Genomic DNA, 21,241 nt, shown 5'->3' on the forward strand with positions numbered 1-21,241 from the left:
AGAATATTCCTACCTTAATTCCGATTGGCTTATAGAATCCTATCAGCCAATCGGAATTTGAGGGACGCCATCTTGGATGACGTCCCTTAAAGGAACCGTCATTCTTCAGTTGGACGTCGCCGGAAGAAGATGGGTCCGCGGTGGAGGTCTTCAGGATGGAGCCGGTCGTCATCGGATGAAGATAGAAGATGTCGCTTGGATCAAGATGGTTGCCGGGGTCGGCGGTGTTAGGGGCAGCAGATTAGGGGTACATAAGGATAACGTAGGTGGCGGCGCTTTGCGGTCGGCAGATTAGGGGTTAATAAGTGTAGGCAAATGGAGGCGACGTTGAGGGGGGCAGATTAGGGGTTAATAAATATAATACAGGGGTCGGCGGTGTTAGGGGGAGCAGATTAGGGGTACATAAGGATAACGTAGGTGGCGGTCGGCAGATTAGGGGTTAAAAAAATTTATTCGAGTGGCGGCGATGTGGGAGGACCTCGGTTTAGGGGTACATAGGTAGTTTATGGGTGTTAGTGTACTTTAGAGTACAGTAGTTAAGAGCTTTAGAAACCGGCGTTAGCCCAGAAAGCTCTTAACTACTGACTTTTTTCCTGCGGCTGGAGTTTTTAACGCTCACTTCAGAAACGACTCTAAATACCGGAGTTATAAAAATCCCATTGAAAAGATAGGATACGCAATTTACGTAAGGGGATCTGCGGTATGGAAAAGTTGCGGCTGAAAAGTGAGCGTTAGACCCTATTTTGAGTGACTCCAAATACCGGCTGTAGCCTAAAACCAGCGTTAGGAGCCTCTAACGCTGGTTTTCACGGCTACCGCCAAACTCCAAATCTAGGTCTATGTTAGCTGAGTTTGCAACAGTGTATAACATTGTCACAAATGTTGTTGCAGACACTGCTGCCTGTAAGTCTTAAAGACACATGCAATCTTCTAAGATCCTATAAACCAACGTTAATTTACTCTTCATCAATGAATACCAAGAGAATGAAGAGCATTTGATAATATAGGGAAATCTAAAAGTTGTTTAAAATTGCTCTACCTAAACGATGAAAGTATAGTTTAACTTTACTGGGGTGCGAGTTAATGAAATCACTTGCCTCACCTGATAGGCACTTCGCTTTTGCCTTATGTAATGGTAGACAGAAAACCTTGGCTCCTCTCATACCACTGAATTATCCAGTGCCATCACGCTTCAGTAGATGTTTTATCCTACATCCAAGATGTGGAAACACATGAAATTTATCCAGTTTATTTTAAGCAGTAACAAATAAAACCAATTGCAAATTATATAACGGTGCTAAAAATGTGTCTTAAAGGGACATAATACTCATATGCTAAATCACTTGAAAGTGATGCAGCATAACTGTAAAAAGCTAACAAGAAAATATTACCTGAGCGTCTCTATATAAAAAAGGAAGATATTTTACCTCAAAATTTGTCCAGCTCACCAAAGTGAGTGTTGTGTAAACAGTTATACTTCAGCTTCTGTCCAGCTGCAAGTTGACCCCCTCTACCTAAAACAATAGCCAATCAGCAGTACTGAAGTAATGCTTTGCCTTTGCTGTGATCTCATGAGCTTTCTCTAATATCTCATGAGATTTCTTAGAATAGTAAAATAGCATGACTGTGCCTGCACATGCCAGATGCACACACCCTATGAAGTCCTGGGACAAGCATCCTGACTGGCTGCTTAAAATTTCTTTACAGTGGGGTGTGAATACTTTGAAAATATGAGGTAAAATATCTTCATTTTTACATAGAGATGTTCAGAGGATATTTTCTAGTCAGCTTTTTACAGCTATGCTGCATCCCTTTCATGTGCTTCAACATGTGGGTATCATACAAGATGGAATTATTAGAGTGTTCTGTATGTAGCCAAAATAATGTCTACTGTTTGTCTTCCTCTTTCGTCCATATGTGTTATTTCTTCATCCATTTCAGAGACTGGCTTTGAAAGCATTTATTCAGAATATTGATAAGCCAAACACATGGCTAGATTACGAGTTTTGCGTTATGAGCTGTGCGGTGCTAACTTGCACGTTATTGTCACCGCTCACTTTCCTACAGCGCTGGTATTACAAGTTTTTACAAACGCAGAATTAAAAGAAGTGAGCGTAGAGCAAAATTGTGCTCCATACCGCACTCCAATACCAGCGCTGCTTAAGTCAGCGGTGAGCTGGTTGCACGTGCTCGTGCATGATTTTCCCATAAACATCAATGGGGCAGAGCCAGCTGAGAAAAAGTCTAACACCTTCAAAAAATCAGCGTAAAGCTCCGTAACGCAGCCCCATTGATTCCTATGGGGAAACACATTTTATGTTTACACCTAACACGAACCCTGAGTCTAAACAACCCTAATCTTACACTAACCCCTAATCTGTCGCCCCCGACATTGCCAACACCTACATTATACTTATTAACCATTAATCTGCCGCTCCGGATATCGCCGCCACTATAATAAACATATTAACTCCAAAACCGCCGCACTCCTGCATCGCAAACACTAGTTAAATATTATTAACCCCTAATCTTCCGCCCCTAACATCGCCGCCACTTACCTATATTTATTAACCCCTAATCTGCCGCCCCCATTGTCACCGCCACTATACTAAAGTTATTAACCCCTAAATCTAAGTCTAACCCTAACCCCCCTAACTTAAAATCTAAATAAAACTTACTATTAATAACTAAATAATGCCTATTTAAAACTAAATACTTACCTGTAAAATAAACCCTAAGCTAACTACAATATAACTAATAGTTACATTGTATCTAGCTTAGGGTTTATTTTTATTTTACAGGCAAGTTTATATTTATTTTAACTAGGTAGAATAGTTACTAAATAGTTATTAACTATTTAATAACTACCTAGCTAAAATAAATACAAATTGACCTGTAAAATAAAACCTAACCTGTCTTACACTAACACCTAACCTAACCCTACAATTAAATAAATTCCCTAAATTAAATACAATTAACTAAATTCAATACAATTAGCTAAATTACAAAACAAAACAAACACTAAATTACATAAAATAAAAAACAAATTACAAGATATTTAAACTAATTACACCTAATCTAATAGCCCTATCAAAATAAAAAAAGCCCACCCAAAATAAAAAAAAACCCTAGCCTAAACTAAACTACCAATAGCCCTTAAAAAGGCCTTTTGCGGGGCATTGCCCCAAAGAAATCAGCTCTTTTACCTGTCAAAAAAAAATACAAACAACCACCCCAACAGTAGAACCCACCACCCACACAACCAACCCCCCAAATAAAATCCTAACTAAAAAAACCTAAGCTCCCCATTGCCCTGAAAAGGGCATTTAGATGGGGATTGCCTTTAAAAGGGCATTTAGCTCTATTGCAGCCCAAACCCCTAATCTAAATATAAAACCCACCCAATACACCCTTAAAAAATCCTAACACTAACCCCCGAAGATCCACTTACAGTTTTGAAGACCGGACATCCATCCTCAACAAAGCCGAGAGAAGTCTTCATCCAAGCGGCAAGAAGTTCTCAACGAAGCCGGGAGAAGTCTTCATCCAAGTAGAATTCTATCAGCCAATCGGAATTAAGGTTGAAAAAATCCTGATTAGAACAGCCAATAGAATCCGAGCTCAATCCTATTGGCTGATTGGTGATTTAAAGGAACCTTCATTGTAGAAGAAGCTGTCGATTGAAGAGGATGCTCCGCGCCGGATGTCTTGAAGATGGAGCCGCTCTGCGTCGGAAGGATGAAGATAGAAGATGCCGTCTGGGTGAAGACTTGGGGGCGGGAGATTAGGGGTTAATAAATGAAGGTAGTTGGCGGCGATGTTGGGGCAGGAGATTAGGGGTTAATAATATTTAACTAGTGTTTGCGATGCGGGAGTGCGGCGGTTTAGGGGTTAATAAATTTATTATAGTGGCGGCGATGTCTGGAGCGGCAGATTAGGGGTTAATATTTTTATTATAGTGTTTGCGATGCGGGAGGGCCTCAGTTTAGGGGTTAATAAGTAGTTTATGGGCTTCTATCTAATAGACTAGTTGTTTAAAATCATGCTCTTCCTGTTATTTTTTTATCCAATCAAATTAATATGATTAACACATTTAACTAAAACTCTTTTACATGCATGATACATATAGTTTGTTTAATGTAATTTTAATGTTACATTTTTAATCAATTTAGTAGGTCCATACTGATAAGATTGTTTTTACATGCAAGCAAGTCTCCAGAAGTCTTTCCTCTTTTAAACTTTTGTCAAGTATTCAAGTAGTATTTTGTAGTCATATGACCTATGCTAACTACAACAGGTTTGTTAGCAAAGTCCACCCAATTGGACCCTCCTTCTGTCTAGCAAAGTGAAAAAATGTTGCTGAGAAATCATAACTACACTTTTTATCTTGGTTATATAAGTAAAAATTACAGTACATATAGACATATGGGTAATGTTTTGTGATACAGTTGGTCAAAGAAGTGAGCTCATTTCCAATCAATTTGTTAGTTAGAGGCAGCACCAAATTATTCCAGGGTTCAGAGCCATACACTAAATGATATTTATATCTAGCTGCACAATACCATCATGTAATTCTGCAACAAGAGAATAAGCGATCATAGATTATTGGTCAGAGAACAGTGTTTTTGTTATACATATTCTAGGTGTGGACATTTGGAAATAGGACTTTCTCAGTTGATGATGCTGGGAGGTTGGGGGTTGGATGGAGGGTTTCCAGGAAATCACTCATAAGTTGAGAATTCTACAAAAGTCACAAATTTATATTCATCTGCTGTGTTCTCTACAAAAAAACAAGAGTCATATGGAATTACTATCTACACAAAGATAGTGTCAAGCCAGATAGGCAGGATGAGTAGAGGACTGACCTAGGGTTCAGGGTGAAATATGGACATTGACTGTCATGAAGCAGTAGGTATAGCAAGTAAAAGAGTATACCTGAGTACTAGGAAGTAGGCTTACAGTAGAAATGAAGCACACTGAAATAAGTGAGGTCAGGAACTGTCAGGGTTTTTTCCCTGTTGTTTGCCATCTGCTGGCAGCCATTTTACTCACCTCTCTTCCTGACTATGGTGCATTGTGGGGGATGCTGCTCATTTCCTACACTTCCTTTTATGGCCAGACTGGTGTGCATCATGCATGTGAAACAGGATGCAGTCTCAGAATTGTGATGTCATCACTTATTATTTAAAGGGCCTCTGTTCAGTATGATTTGCCTTTGCGTTGTCTCAGACCTGTTTGTGAGAGTTCCTGTGTATTACCTGACCGACTAATGTCCTTCCTGGTCCCTGATCCCAGGCTTGTTCCTGACTCTGCTGTTTTCCTTGTTCCTGATTCCGGCTCATCTGACTATTCGCTTTGGCTCCTGACTCGGCTCGTCTGACTACCAGCTCTGGTTTTGACTCCTGGCTTGCTATTGGACTTGTGGACTTTTTTTTATTATTTTTAGCTATTAATAAAAGTGTGATTATTTTTGCACTTCTCGTCTCAGTCTGATTCCTGGCACCCTGACAGGAACAGATCAGGTGCCAGTAACAGAATAAGTAAGCACAGTTCTAGGGGCAAAGCACAAAATCAATGTCAAATAAAGGCCCAGATTGTGTAACAAAGTTCAATCTCGACTCAGCAAGGCACCAAGGGGATGAGACAGGCTAGAAACCGCAATATTCAAAGGTCAGAAATAGATATAAGCAGCCAGAGGTATACAAGTATCTAGGTCAAGAATCAAAGCCAAGGTCAGATATAGAGATCAATCCCAAAATGTATCCAATAGCTTAAAAAAGATTAACAATACACGGGCAAGGATAAGATAGCTGAGTCACTATTCAAAGCAAATAGCACAGCAAACAATGTAGTTAAACTACAATGATGTGAAAATGATGTGAAATGGTAAAGGCAGGTGAAAATAAGGCAACATGGCAAAAAGTTACACAAAAATGTGTGGTTGGAAAAGGAAGCAGCAGACATTGCAGGAGCCCACTCAAGAGGCCTTGCATGGAATTATGATATCAAGGATGGGGTGTGAATATCTCTATTAGGAAATCCAGGATCTGTCTGGTACAAAATATCCTTTCCAATGAACAAGAAATTGCAAAGTCTATACTGGCGGGTAGAAGAAAGAAGTACTGACTGGATCTCACGGTATTGTACGGCCAAAGCATTAGCTTAATAATAAGGAGCAGGAACACTGACTTGAGTGGACACATTAGGCTAATATCCCAGGGCAGCCATAAATAGGGAGCATTTTAAGAGGAATGCCATAAACTGTTTCTAGTCAGCTCTGCAAGAAGAAGTAATTTAGCCAAGTGTTGAGCATTCAAATAGGTACAAAGGTACACTTCCTTTATCCTTTTCTGTAGGCCATTGGACTGAGTTTGGTAACTAAAGGAAAGACAAACAGTAGTGCCTAATATTTTACAGATTCCCCTTTAAGAAGGTCAAGATAAACTAAACCATTGTTAGAGACTATTTTTTTTCTGGAATACCATGGAGATGAATAAAGGGAGATGATAAAGGATACAGATTCAAGACATTTTAGCAAGATAGATCAAGGGACTGATGATCAAAGCTTTGCCAGGTCACAAGTTATAAACCACGCCATCACTTACAGGGCCTGATCACAGAGCATTATCTAAAAAGGCACTGTCCCCGCGAGTTGCTAGATACTTCCTGTAGAAACTGAACTGAATGGAAAGAAAAACTTGGCTGGGGTGAGTGAAGTTAGCAGGAAGCAGTGACAAGCAGACAATACAAATCAGATTACCCTGTTTTCAGCTATTGTATGTTACAAATTTCTCTATTTTGGCATGCATGTGTTTTTCTATGAAGGTAATAAGTGTTTTGTGTATTTTGACGCAATGTTGCCACTTTTTAGTTTGAGATATAAAACAGCAAGATTGTCAGGGGAAAAAAAGGGAGAATACACCAGACCTGCTAAAGAAATTACAGTTACGCACATTTGAGAAAATAAATAAGTTTACTGGAACTTCTTAGTCCTCTACTAAGTTACATGAAATTTATACACAACAAAATGTGTGCTAAAATGACGCACTGCAATAACAAGTCAGACAAAAGTGAAAATAAAAAAACAAAACATGAAAGGGGAGATGTGAGTGATATTTTGTGTGATACTTTTAATGTATCTGATTAATGTCAGTAAACCCTCGCTGGATATTTTCACTACACCAATGGTTCCCAATTGTTTTGGTTTTTGGAAGCCCTTTGAAATTGGTGTGACACCATGGTTTTATTTTGTTATTAGATAGAATTACAATTTTGTGAATTAAAAGATAATAAGCTCCATTTATTAAGCAGCGGATGCTGCTTCGGAGGCCCATCGTTTAAGGCTCGCCTGAAACAGAAGTTAAGAAGCACCTTTTAGGTGGCGGATTGAAATCATCCTGATCCGATTGGGATGATGGACAGCCCCTGCTAGCGGCTGATTGGCCGCCAGTGAGCAGCATTGCGCAAACTTTTCACCAGAAATGCTTGTGCAATGATAAATGCAGACAGCAAATGCTGTCTGCATTTAGTGATGTTGAGCAGACATGATTCGCTATTGCGAATCATGTCTGCATAACATTTAATAAATCTACCCCAATATATAGTGTGTGCACTTTTGGATATTTCACCCATCATCAGTCATAATTCAAAGTAAAACCTGCAGGAGAATTTTTAAGATTCCCAAACGTTATCAATCACAATCAATTCACACACGTGATTCAACAAGTCTGGAGCAGACAGCATGTTTATTGAGACCATCACTTTTAGAGCTCAACATTGGTCTTTGATTTATGGAAACAATTCCACATTTTCTAGACAGATCTGACAGAGCGCTCTTAACAAATGACCATAAATCCCGTATATCAGAGATACTTTTTTTCCAATAGATACTGACTGTACAGACCAAAATATACAGAGTGAGTTTTTTAACAACCGTTGTCCATCTGGACCAATTACCTGCTACATAGACCTCCCCTTTAGTCATTTTATATCTGTTACTTGCAATGATTCATCTAGTAATCACTGTCTCGGGCTAAAAGGGTTTCACAACTAAGTTTTTTATCTGGACTTCATTCAATCAGGATAAGGAGGATTTTAAAGTAAGCAATATCCTTAAGCTATTAATAGACAAAAGTACTAGTCACAACACTTGTATTCCTTCTTTATTATCTCAATTAAAAAATAAATCAAAAAAGAGTAGAAAGCATTCTTATTACACAAACTACCTTGTTTGCTTAAAATTTTCTCTTTCCCCTTCCACTAGCTGTATTTGGAAGAGCCATTATGGAATTGTTACTGTAATTTCTTAGCAAAAAGTTAAACTGTTTTGCAGAATGCTATTTTATCTTCTTTGCTGATGCCAATTATATATATATACTAGTCCTAAAGCCCGTGTGCACGGGCCATTTTTTGCAGTACAGCGGTTCCACCCATTGCTCTCTCTCTCTATCCCCCCTCTCTTTTGCTCTCTCTGGCACCTCTCTTTTGCTCTCTCTCTCCCCCTCTCTTTTGCTCTCTCTATCCCCCGTATTTTGCTCTCTCTCTCCCCTTTCTTTTGCTCCCTCTCCCCCTCTCTTTTGCTCTCTCTCTCCCCACTCTCTTATGCTCTCTCTCTCCCCTCTCTTTTGCTCTTTCTCTCCCCTCTCTTTTGCTCTCTCTCTCTCCCCCTCTCTTTCCCCCCTCTCTTTTGCGCTCTCTCCCTCTCTTTTGCTCTTGCTCTCCCCCTCTCTTTTGCTCTCTCTCTCCCCTCTCTTTTGCTCTCTCACTCTTCCCTCTCCTTTGCTCTCTCCCCCTCTCTTTTCCCCCCTCTCTTTTGCTCTCTCTCCCCTGTTTTGCACTCTCCCCCTCTCTTTTGATCTCTCTCCCCTCTCTTTTGCTCTCTCTCTCCCCTTTCTCCCCCTCTATTTTGCTGTCTCTCTTCCTCTCTTTTGCTCTCTCTATCTTCCCTCTTTTGCTCTCTCTTGCTCCCCTTTCTTTGCTTTCCCTCCCTCCTTTCTTTTGCTGTCTCTCTCCCTCTCTTTTGCTCTCTCTATCCCCCCTCTTTTGCTCTCTCTACCCCCTCTCTTTTGCTCTTTCTCTCCCCTCTCTTTTGCTCTCTCTCTCCCCCTCTCTTTCCCCCCTCTCTTTTGTGCTCTCTCCCTCTGCCCTCTCTTTTGCACTCTCCCCCTCTCTTTTGCTCTCCCCCTCTCTTTTGCTCTCTCTCTCCCCTCTCTTTTGCTCTCTCTATCCCCCCTCTTTTGCTCTCTCTATCTCCCACTCTTTTGCTCTCTCTCTATCCCCCCTCTTTTGAGCTCTCTCTCACATCCTCCCGGCCCCACCCACGTCACACCCAGCCCCACCCGCATCACGCCCACCCCTGCCCTGTCACGCCCCCTCGGCCCCAGATGCCAGATCAGTCTGTTGAAGGCCAGGTGTGTTTGTCCTCGCGCAGTCTCTACTGTGCATGACAGCTTCAGACAAACACACTTTGCCTTTTATATGATAGGATATATATATATATATATATCAGGGCTAAGCTTGTGAAATCTGCATTGTGCACTTCCACTTCTCAAAACTGGAAAACCCTAAATCTTCAAAGTTAAATTACAGAAAGAGATGGCAAAATAAAGTATACAGCAAAGTTTTTTTGACTATGCATAATTATGCATTTTATATTATAGTGTTTCATATCCCAAAAACAATTAAATAAAATTATGTATGTAATAGTATGCTATTTTATCCTCTTTGCTGATGCCAATTATATATATACTAGTCCTAAAGCCACGGGCCATTTTTTGCAGTACAGTGGTTCCACCCCTTGCTCTCTCTCTATCCCCCCTCTATTTGCTCTCTCTGCCCCCTCTCTTTTGCTCTCTCTCTCCATTTTGCTCTCACTCTATCCCCCCTCTTTTGTACTCTCTCCCCCTTTCTTTTGTTCTCTCCCCCCTTTCTTTTGCTGTCTCTCTCCCTCTCTTTTTCTCTCTCTATCCCCCCTCTTTTGCTCTCTATCCCCCCTCTTTTGCTCTCTCTATCCCCCCTCTTTTGCTCTCTCTCTCCCCCCTCTCTTTTGCTCTCTCTCTCCCCCCTCACTTTTGCTCTCTATCTACCCCCTCTCTTTTGCTCTCTATCTACCCCCTCTCTTTTGCTCTCTATCTCCCCCTCTCTTTTACTCTCTTTCTCCCACTCTCTTTTGCTCTCTCTTTCCCCCCTCTTTTGCTCTCTCTCTCCCCTTTATTTTGCTCTCTTCCCCCCTCTCTTTTGCTGTCTCTCTCCTCCCTCTCTTATGCTCTCTCTCTCCCCCTCTCTTTTGCTCTTTCTCTCCCCTCTTTTGCTCTCTCTCTCCGCCTCTCTTTTGCGCTCTCTCCCTCTCACCTCTCTTTTGCTCTCTCTCTCCCCCTCTCTTTTGCTCTCTCTCTCTCCCCTCTCTTTTGCTCTCTGTCAGAGTTTTTGCCCTCCTTTGTTTGCCATGTGCTGCTGGCAGCCATTTTACTCACCTCTCTTGCTGACTCTGGTGCATACTGTGTGATGCTGCTCATTTCCTGCACTTCCTTTTATGGCCAGACTGGTTTTCATCATCAGTGTGAGACAGGATGCAGTCTCAGAATTGTGATGTAATCACTTATTATTTAAAGGGCCTCTGTTCAGTATGCTTTGCCCTTGAGTTGTTTCAGACCTGTTTGTGAGAGCTCTTGTGTATTACCTGGCTGTCTGACATCTCTCCTGGTTCCTGATCCCTGGCTTGTTCCTGACTCTACTGTTCTCCTTGTTCCTGATTCCGGCTAGTCTGACTACTCGCTTTGGCTCCTGACTCGGCTTGTCAGACTATTCGCTTTGGCTCCTGACTTGGCTCGTCTGACTACCAGCTCTGGTTTTGATTCCTGGCTTGTTATTTGTTTTGTGGACTTTTTATTATTTTTTGCGATGAATAAAGGTGTGATTATTTTTGCACTTCTCGTCTCAGTCTGATTCCTGGCACTCTGACACTCTCTCTCCTCTCTTTTGCTCTCTCTCTCCCCCCTCTCTTCCCCCCCCTCTTTTGCTCTCCCTCCCCTCTTTTGCACTCTCTCCCTCTCTTTTGCTCTCCCTCCCCTTTATCCCCCTCTCCTTTGTGCTCTCTATCTCCCCTCTTTTGCTCTCTCTCTCCCCTTTCTTTTGCTCTCCCTCCCCCTTTCTTTTGCTGTCTCTCTCCCTCTCTTTTGCTCTCTCTATCCCCCCTCTTTTGCTCTCTCTATCCCCCCCCCTCTTTTGCTCTCTCTATCCCCCCTCTTTTGAGCTCTCTCTCACATCTACCCGGCCCCACTCACGTCACACCGCCCCCCCCCCGCATCATGCCCGCCCCCCCCCGCATCATGCCCGCCCCCCCGCATCACGCCCGCTCAGCCCCAGATGCCAGGTCAGTCTGTTGAAGGCGAGGTGTGTTTGTCCTCGCTCAGGCTCTACTGCACATGACAGCTTCGGACAAACACACTTGGCCTTTTATATTATAGGATATATATATCATGGCTAAGCTTGTGAAGTCTGCATTGTGCACTTCCACTTCTCAAAACTGGAAAACCCTACATCTTCAAAGTTAAATTACAGGAAGAGATGGCAAAATAAAGTATACAGCAAAGTTTTTTTGACTATGCATAATTATTCATTTTATATTATAGTGTTTCATATCCCAAAAACAATAAAGTAAAATTCAATTCATGCTCAAAACAAGCTATTTCTTCACAATAAAAAAAATGAGTAAATGTTTAAAGTTTTATTTACAAATTGCAGTTAAAGTTTAGCATGTAATTCTTTCCATCCATCATTTTCTGCATTTGGATTAAAGTTTCATACGGTCATCAAGAAGTTATGTCTGATACTTGATGTCATAAATAAAAGAAAACCGGATTTCTATTTTCCAATAAATCTCTTCCTACAGAGTGGAACTTGACTCTTAGATTGGCTGTTTGTTGCACAAAAGGGTACACAGCTAAGTTTGTCATGGTTCTGGAATTCTTCAATACGTTCTATCACTTTGACAAGACTTATCTGTTGCATGATAAAAACTGATACAGAAGAAGTGGAAAAAGCTACAGTTTAGTCCTACTGCTACCATAGGCAGAAGCTAATAATCCATCGTGTTGTCATGTGCCTCCATTTAGCTTGAATGTATTATTAAAGGGACAGTCTACACCTTAGTAATTTAAAGTCTTACTTTAGATTAGGCTGCAAATATCTTCCTGCACCTTTTCTATATAATGCAGCAAAAATAGTAAGAAAGTTATTTTGAAATGACTATTGATTCTGATCACTTGACATACTTGAAAACGAGAGAAATCTTAATGTATCCTTCCTGGTAAAATATTTTATAAATAAATAAATTGGCTACAAAGCTCTGCCCACTGATGCCATCACAATCTGGGCTCCATTAAAGGCTTCACTATTTACAAAAGACTCACTAATTGGATTTAACAGACTGTCAATGCTATTCCGCAGAGTGCATAGATGCAGCCCAGATCGTGGTGTCATCAGTGGGCGGGGTTTTGCAGCCATTTCATAGTGACCAGAAGCAATAGTAATTTTACTGTTATAGATGCATGATATAGAAAGGGTGCAGGAGGATATTTGCAGCTTAATCTAAAGTAAAACTTTAAGATGACTAAGGTGTAGACTGTCCCTTTAAGCATTATTCAAGTTCTGGCATAAAATGCTATAGTTGGCACAAGTATTACTTTTTTTTTTTTACTGTCCTTATCATAACTTTCATGATTCAGATAGCGCACAACATTTTAAGCAACTTTCCAATTCACATCCATTATCTAAATGTGCAATCTGTTTATATGCACTTTCTGAGGTAACAGCTCCTACTGAGCATGTGCAAGAATTCACTTAATATATGTATATGCATTGAATGATTGGCTGCTGGCTGTCACATGATGCAATGGGAAGTAAAATTAAACTAAGTTTTACATTTGTCAGAAAGAGATCTACTAATCTGAAATTCAGACTAAGTTCTTTTGCATTGTCTTTTTGTTATGCATTTATTGATTATGCTAATCTACTGTGTTCTAGTGGCATTTAAGAACATTAGAGAAAGAGACCCTGACAAAGAATGACTGCACAGAGTGTTTTTGTATTAAAGTTATTTAAGGAAATGAAATAGTCCATAGATATAGTTATGATAGTTATTGGCATTATGTCTAAGTTTACAAAATATAGTTTTATGACAGGGTATATTATAGCATGATTAAATAACAAATATATGATTTAAAAGAAAGTTTCATGATGAAATAAGCCGAGTTTTCCAAAACATGAGACAAAAACGAGTTGAGATTTTAATATACATTCTTCCCATGTCTGTTCCAGTTCTGCCAACACCATGTTTGAAATTGAATGGCGTGGCAGGAAAGTTGCACTCAAAGCCAGTAATGGAAAATATATATGTACGAAGAAAAACGGGCAGCTGGCAGCTGTGAGTGACTCAGTTGGTGAGTTTTAGCCTCAGATGTCATTTAATGAGACTTTAGATGCAGATAAGATGGTTAATATTTAGTAACAATGGATAGTAAATTGTGTTTCCTCTCATTCCACAGGTGAAGATGAAGAATTTACACTGAAGCTCATTAATCGACCTATACTGGTCCTGCGAGGAGACCTAGGCTTTGTGTGCTACCATAAAACATCCAACACACTGGATGCAAATCGATCATCCTATGATGTTTTCCAAATCATATTTAACAATGGAGCCTATCAAATAAAAGGTTAGAAATGGTTTACATGACACATATGACATTTTTATGTGCAAGACAAACTTTACAATACACTGGCTAGAATTCAGTCTAACATTTAACTCTATGGGGCATATTTATCAAGCCCCGTGTTTCCGCACTGCTCCATAACCTGTCCGCCTGCTCTGAGGCGGCAGACAGAAATCGTCAGAAATCGAATACGATCAGGTTGATTGACACCCCCAGCTAGCGGCCGATTGGCCACGAATCTGCAGGGGACGGTATTGCACCAGCAGTTTACAAGAACTGCTGGTGCAATGATAAATGCCGAGAGCATATGCTGTCAGCATTTATCGATGTGCAGCGGACATGATCTGCTATATCGGATCATGCCCGCTCGCAACATCATAAATAGGCCCCTATGTATAATCACCTTGGGAAGATTAGAGGCTGATAATAGAGTATTTAAAAATAATACCTGAAATGTTGGCTTTTTGGAAATGATAGTTTGGACAGTGTGCGTTAGATTCAGTGTAATTCTACATGCTATGGGGAGATAGAGTGGTTTAACAAATGGTGTTTTGCAAGTGAGGTGGTGACGTCTAGCTGTGAAATCCTTAAAGGAATGTTCAAATTAGAACACAAATTCTTTTAGGAAAAGAATCTAAAAAGTAACATTTCACTACTTGTGTATGAACTTGTTAGGATCAGGGAAGTATCTAAATCTTAGCAATTGGGGAGAGGGCTACCATCAAAGCCTGACATAAAGCTGCATATCAAGGGTGAAGGGAAGTATTGCTGGAGTTCTCATCATTCTCTACAACTCATTATTGCTTTTCTTATTTATATATACCTGTTCCTCTAGTTTGTTGTTTTCCATGTTCTTGGTGAAACATGTGACATGTAAAAGGGAATGACTTGCAAATTTTAGGGCTGTTGAGAACTTCTGAGAATTGGGTGCTCCAATAATGACCAAGAATGCTTAGCACCCCCATAGCACAGCTACTGATAAAGATGCCCAACAAAAATGAATGATCATTTTGGAACATCTGATTTTTTTTTCCATTTAGATTGGCTAAATACACAGCTACCTATGAGAAGAGGGCATTATTGCAAGCCAACACTGAATTAAAAAAATAAATATCATGAAGGCTGAAAATGATTCAAAACTATATTGTTATTGATGATCACTTTTTTCTTTATATGCAGGTTGTTGAGATGTCTAGATACAATTAACCCTTTGCCTATTTTGTGTATTTAAAACTTTATAATGTTGAATACTGAATTGCAACACAACAAAATGCAGATCCAGTTATTTTATTTGTAAATATTTTATAGTTAAAAGCACATTAAAAAAAAGTTAGGAGTATGCTGGTGTGTGTTAACAATCTCTGGGCAGGTCCTGATTGGCATTGAGGGTTAAATGTCAAAAAAGACATTGCAAACTTAAAGGGACATTAAACACTTTGAGATGGTAATATAAAATGATAAATTGTATATATAAAACAGCTCTGCAATATACTTTCATTATTTATTTTGTCCTCTTTGCCTGTAATTCCATTCTGAAATTGTGAGCTTTTCAGCTCCTGTTAGAAATTGAAGTGCAGAACACTGTTAAATCCAGCACAACCATTGGCTGCACACTCTAGTGACCTATGTATAACTGTCCCTAATTGGCCACAGCAGAGAAGGTAACACAAGTTACAACATGGCAGCTCCCAGTGTTTTATAGACACTAAAACTTTACACTTATTTTGTCACTTTTTAAACAACTAATGAAACTTTAAAAAATACATCTACATGTTAGTCATGGACTAATCTTTTCTTTGAATGCATCATTCTATCTAGCATGTATTTAGTGTTTAATGTCCCTTTAAATAGCATGCGTACTTCCTTGCCTTTTAATATGCGTTATTTATTTAATATTTTAACATTTTAATGAAGTTAGGAAACAATTATCTTTGTATAAATGCATAAGACTGGAAGCTAAAAGCCTAGATAGGCACATAACACACAAATGAATTTGAACACTTCGTATGTCAAAACCAAGAAATTGAAAACATGGCGTCAGGCTGCAAGGTGTTTATAAAAACAGAATCCATCTTATTATAAGTGTAAGAGGACACAACAGACTTGACAGACAAGGTCAATGTATAATTCTCATGCCTAATATGCCACGTCTTTGGAGATTAAACCAACTGCAGTCGGTAGAAAAATGTAGTAAATTTAGTCAAATCTATAAATAATCTGCAATAAAGCTGAAGTTTCTGTTTACCATTTTGCATTTCTGTTCACAGGCACGGGTGGTAAGTTCTGGTACATCTCCAGCAATGGCACCATCTGCAGTGATGGAGACATGTCTGAGGATTTTTTCTTCGAATTCCGAGAACACAACCGCATAGCAATCAAGGGCAAGAATGGCAAATACCTCCGGGGTGACCAAGCTGGCACTTTGAAAGCAGATGCAGACTCTGTGAAAACGGCCACTCTCTGGGAGTACTGAGGCACATACAGTGTGTCACTTAGATTTAGAGAATACTAGAAAAGTTGCTTTTGGGAGAATGGTTAACAAAAGGAGAGAGTATGATAGGGAGAGAAGTTGTAAGAAGCAGTGATCATTAGACCTCAGTATGTGTGTGTATATATATGTTATGGGTAAAGTCAGATATTGGGTAATCCTAGGATTACCTGGGTAAAAGCGGCTTCGGGTAAAGCCCAATGTAAGATCATAAATCCCCTCAGAGTGCATGCGCTACATCAAGTCACCGCATCAAACATATATACGATGCACTGTAATTCCCCCATATGCACTATCTTTTTTGCCTCCGCCTGGGGGGTTCAAGGGGGGTGAAGCCCCCTGGTAAACCTTATTCGCCAAGGTTAACTTGCCAGAGGATTGGCGGGCACCCCCTTCAACCCCCCAGGCTGAGGCAAAAAAATAGTGTAGATGGGGGAATTACAGTACATTGGGCTTTACCCCCCCCTTAACATATATATATATATATATATATAAATATATATATATACACACACACGCACACATACATAGATTTCTGCTCTGATCCTTGTTAGTTTAATATAATGATTTTCTACAAACGCCTGTTTTAGTTTCCTGGATCTATCTATGCATCACATTAGTATTTCCTTATATATACTTTATAAACTTTTGTTCTTGGCATTACTGTACAAACAAGAATTCCTCCATGTGTAGGATCTGTAGTAGTGCGCACATTTTAGGGCTGGTCCTCAGGATCTTCAAAATGTAATTGTATTAAGTAAATGACATTATAGTCTAATAATCAGTTTCTAGAAATGCACTTGCATGAAGAAGTTAATAGGGACCTTGGTATAGGATATATAGCTTCTAAAACTGCACAGCTTTTGGTATTAACTTAACTTCTTCATTGATGGATAGGGTCTGCTATGTGTAGACGTGCCCCATCCAGATGGGTTGGGTGCTTTTATTACTAATATTAATATTCATTTTTTTTTACAGTTTTTAAATGAGGTGCTGGTGCATTCATTTATACATTCAATAAAATATATATTTATTGAAATTTAAGTCGGAACAGTTGGGTTAGGGAGTTTAGCTGATTTTTCTGCTACCAAATCTGGAATACAAAAAAAACACCATAGGAGTTAATGGATAGCTTAAGGCTTCCAAAGTAAATCTTCTTGTACATGAGAGCAAATGGGAGATGTGCTCCCTAAATATAGACATCTAGGGAAAAGAAGGATGATATTTAAAGTTTCTTCCAGCAACAAAATGTGTATTAAAATCTTCTATGTACAAAGAGGCTTTGTTTCAGCAAGTGAAAAACTATCAAACAGAAAAAGTCATTAAAAAAAAAGGAAAAAGTATAGCTGTCTATGGAGTGACAAAAGAATTTAAAAGTCTTTCAAATAGAGGGGAAAAAAATGTGACCATAATTTTCCCATTCAGGAACATAGGAAGGTTAGAGCAAACCCGGTGGCTGGCAAATCAGCAGTCATACAATTTTAGCACCTGGTTTCAATAATTCAAGACAAATGTTCAAAAATACACCAGGATTTTGAGATAAAAAAGAAATCACTAACAGAAGGGCAAGATATAATATACTGAACAGCATTAGAATTGGTGCCTGTGCAAAACAGCCACCTCGCTGAGTGCGGATACATTTTGGAATGTGTGAATGTACAATTAACATACCCCATGGAAATTTATTTCTTTAATTTTTTGTTAACAAGAACAATACATTTTTGCTATTTTGCTATGGCATATGTTATGATAATAAATAACTTTGTGTTGGAAAATGACTGATTCCAGCTACTTATATCAGTACAATGACAAGCTATAGTACACTGCTAAGCAACCCATTTATAATAAAAATGAATTACTTGATTTACTATTTACTGATATGACTTTAATACTGTTACAAGGAATACTATGGTGAAAATTTATTAAAGGTAAGTTCAAATAGCTTCTCTCTATTGCACCTCCCTTCTGCACTAGTGCCAAATTATTTGCACACTAAGGGCACCATTAAAAGGGATGTTTTGCCTATACGCTAGATCACGTGAAAATGATGCAGCACATCTGTAAAAAGCTGACTATAAAATATCACTTAAATATCTATGAAAAAAACAAAACAAAATGAATGATTACCTGATAAATTATTTTCTTTCAGGATGATGAGAGTCCACAGGCCTTGATGTGTGGGATACGATTCCCACCACTAAGAGAAGGCAAATAACCCTAACAACAAGAGCTTTTAATGCCTTCCAACTCACAGCACTACTCAGCTTAACGTATAGCTGAGCAGAGAAAAGGAGACAGATGGGAATAAAAGACAAAAGCAGGGTCTGTAGAGGAGCAAATAAAATACTGCAGCCAAAACAAATAAAATGGTGAGGGCCTGTGAACTCTCATCATTCTGAAAGAAAATAATTTATCAGGTAATCATAAACTTTCCACAGAGCCTTGACGTTTGTCCACAACAAAGACTAGGTGAGACAAATAATAAGGCAGTTCTATGCCGGACACTTAGGGACTTTCATGCCAAAAAAAAACACATCCAAAGCTTCAGAAGAAGCAAAAACATCAATACGGTAAAGTTTGGAAAATGTATGTAGAGAGGACCATGTCGTAGCTTTGCAAATCTGTTCCATTGATACATCATTCTTGAAGGCCCATGAAGTGGCAAATGATCTAATAGAATGAGCTGTGATACACTATGGGGGAGACTTTATTGCCACCAAATAAGCTTTGTGAATTACCTGTTTGAGCCAGGAAGCTAAAGCTAATGCGGCAGCCTTTTGACTCTTACAAGAACCATAATAATTAATAATTATAATTAATAAAAACTGAAATCTCTAGTAGCTTGAACATAAAACTTTAATGCTCTAACAACATCAAGGTTATGAAGAAGCCATTCTTTAGAGTTAGAAGGCACCGGACATTTTCAGAAGAAACAACCTTAGGAAGAAATTTTTATTTGGTAGGAAGAACAGTCTTGTGAAAAAACAAGAAAAGGGTATTCACAAGATAAATCAAATAAACTCTTCTAGCTGAAGATATAGCTAAAAGAAAATTAACTTTCCAAGATAACAATTTAATATCTATATTGTACATAGGTTCAAAAGAAGGACCTTGTAGAACTGATACTACCAAATTTAAATTTCATGGAGGAGAAATAGGTCTAACAACTGGCCTAATTCTCACAAAAGCTTTAACGATGGTTTGGACATCTAGAAGTTTAGCTAATTTCTTATGAAAAAGAACAAATAACACTGAAATTTGGCGTTTCAATGAACTAGCAGACAATCCCTTGTCAAGGCCATCTTGAAGAAACTTAAGAATCCTAGGGATCCTAAAGGAATGCCAGGAAAAAACTTTGAAAGAACACTATTCAAAGTATACCATCCCAATCTTGTGGTAAATCCTTTGGGTAATAGGTTTTCTAGAATCTAAGAAGCCTCTATATTTCAGAATTAGGCTTCAACCTCCACGTCGTCAAATTTAAAGATTTGATATTGGGATGGAAAAGAGGGCCTTGATAAAAGAGATCTTGGCTCTGAGGAAGGAGCCAAGGATGAAAACTGAACATCTGAACCAAGTCTGCATACCAGGCTCAACAAGGCCATGACTGAGGCAGACACTTGCTTGATTCAAGCAATAACTCTTGGAAGAAGAACAAATGGAGTGAACAGATAGGCTAGGTGAAAATTCCATTTGCATACTAAGGCATCTTTCATTTGTGTCTTTGAATCCCTAGATCTGGCACAGTGCATTGTAGGTTTGTGAGTCAAGTAAGAAGCCATAAGATCAATATCTGGCAGACCCTACTTTGAAATTAATTGATCGAAAAAAGCTTCTGATGGAGAGACCGCTCTCCTGAGTGAACAGACTGGCGACAGTGGTAGTCCACTTCCCAATTCTTCCCTCCTGGAATGTGAATAGCTGACAGAGCACAATGATTCTGTGCTGCCAAAATCTGGGGATCTTCCCTGCATAGCCAGAGGACTACAAGATCCTCCTTGTGCCACAGCTGTAACATTGTCTGACTAAAAATGTATTTACTTTTGCTCCTTGAGAAGAGGCCATGGGGCCAATTTACCAAGTGGTCAACCGGCCCCAATGCTTCTAATTCCGCACAAGCCTTCAGGCTTGCTGGAATCAGGAATTAAGAAGACCACAGCTTCTTAACTCGTCCGTCTGCTCTGAGGCTGCGGACATCAATCCGCCCGATCGTGTACGATCGGGTTGATTGACACTCCCTGCTAGTGGCTGATTGTCCACAAATCTGCAGGGGTGGCAATGCACAAGCAGTTCACCAAAACTGCTTGTGCAATGTTAAATGCCGACAGCGTATGCTGTTGGCATTCAGCGATATCTGGCGGACATGATCCGCTGTAGCCAGACATTGATAAATCGGCCCCCATGACTGAATAGCACAAAGAATTGCTCAGGGCTACATGATGTTTATTGGCAAACTCACCTCCTTAGAGGACAAAACTCCTTGCGCTCTCCAAAACTCACAGACGGCACTCCAACCCAAAAGACTTGCATATGTTGTCACAATAGCCCATATAGGCCGAAGAAAGGATGCCCTAATGTTCAAAGATGGATCTTCCATCCACCATGATAAAGATTTTCTTACTGACAAGCCCAGCACAATCTGCTGATCCAATTGCAGATAATTATTTGTACACTGATTGAGCATAGACAGTTGGAGAACACATAAGGGAAGGCAGGCAAACAAAAATGCATCTGACACTGCTACCATTAGTCCCACTAACTCCATGCACTGAGATACAGTAGGAGAAGCAGAACGTTGAAGAAGAGAACATGCTTTTTTAGACATGTAGTCTATAATGAATCCCCCCCCCCCCCCCCCCCCCCCACACACACACACACAAAAAAGACACCTTGGAAGCTGGAGTTAAAAAGCTCTTTGGAACAAATATCCTCCAACCATGATACTGAAGAAAGGATTTAAGTGTGAGACCTCACTAGAGACAGAGAAGGGGCTTGGATTAGGATGTCATCAAGATAAGGAGAAACTGATATGCCATGAGCTCTG

General features: G+C 39.6%; 1 protein-coding gene and 1 long non-coding RNA gene across 2 annotated transcripts in view; one reads left to right on the top strand and one right to left on the bottom strand.

Moving 5' to 3' along the window:
* FSCN2 (fascin actin-bundling protein 2, retinal) overlaps positions 1 to 16,321 on the top strand; it is a 74,652-nt gene extending 58,331 nt beyond the window's left edge. The window contains exons 3-5 of the mRNA XM_053706833.1: positions 13,318 to 13,439; positions 13,545 to 13,712; positions 15,977 to 16,321. Coding sequence (XP_053562808.1) covers positions 13,318 to 13,439; positions 13,545 to 13,712; positions 15,977 to 16,182 — 496 coding nt within the window. The 3' untranslated portion in view covers positions 16,183 to 16,321. The remainder of the gene's footprint in view (positions 1 to 13,317; positions 13,440 to 13,544; positions 13,713 to 15,976) is intronic.
* LOC128653520 (uncharacterized) overlaps positions 1 to 21,241 on the bottom strand; it is a 112,085-nt gene that overhangs the window by 9,046 nt on the left and 81,798 nt on the right. The gene's annotated exons all lie outside the window — the stretch shown is intronic.

The sequence above is a fragment of the Bombina bombina genome, chromosome 1, assembly GCF_027579735.1.
Source record: "Bombina bombina isolate aBomBom1 chromosome 1, aBomBom1.pri, whole genome shotgun sequence".
In the NCBI taxonomy this organism is placed as follows: Eukaryota; Metazoa; Chordata; class Amphibia; order Anura; family Bombinatoridae; genus Bombina; species Bombina bombina.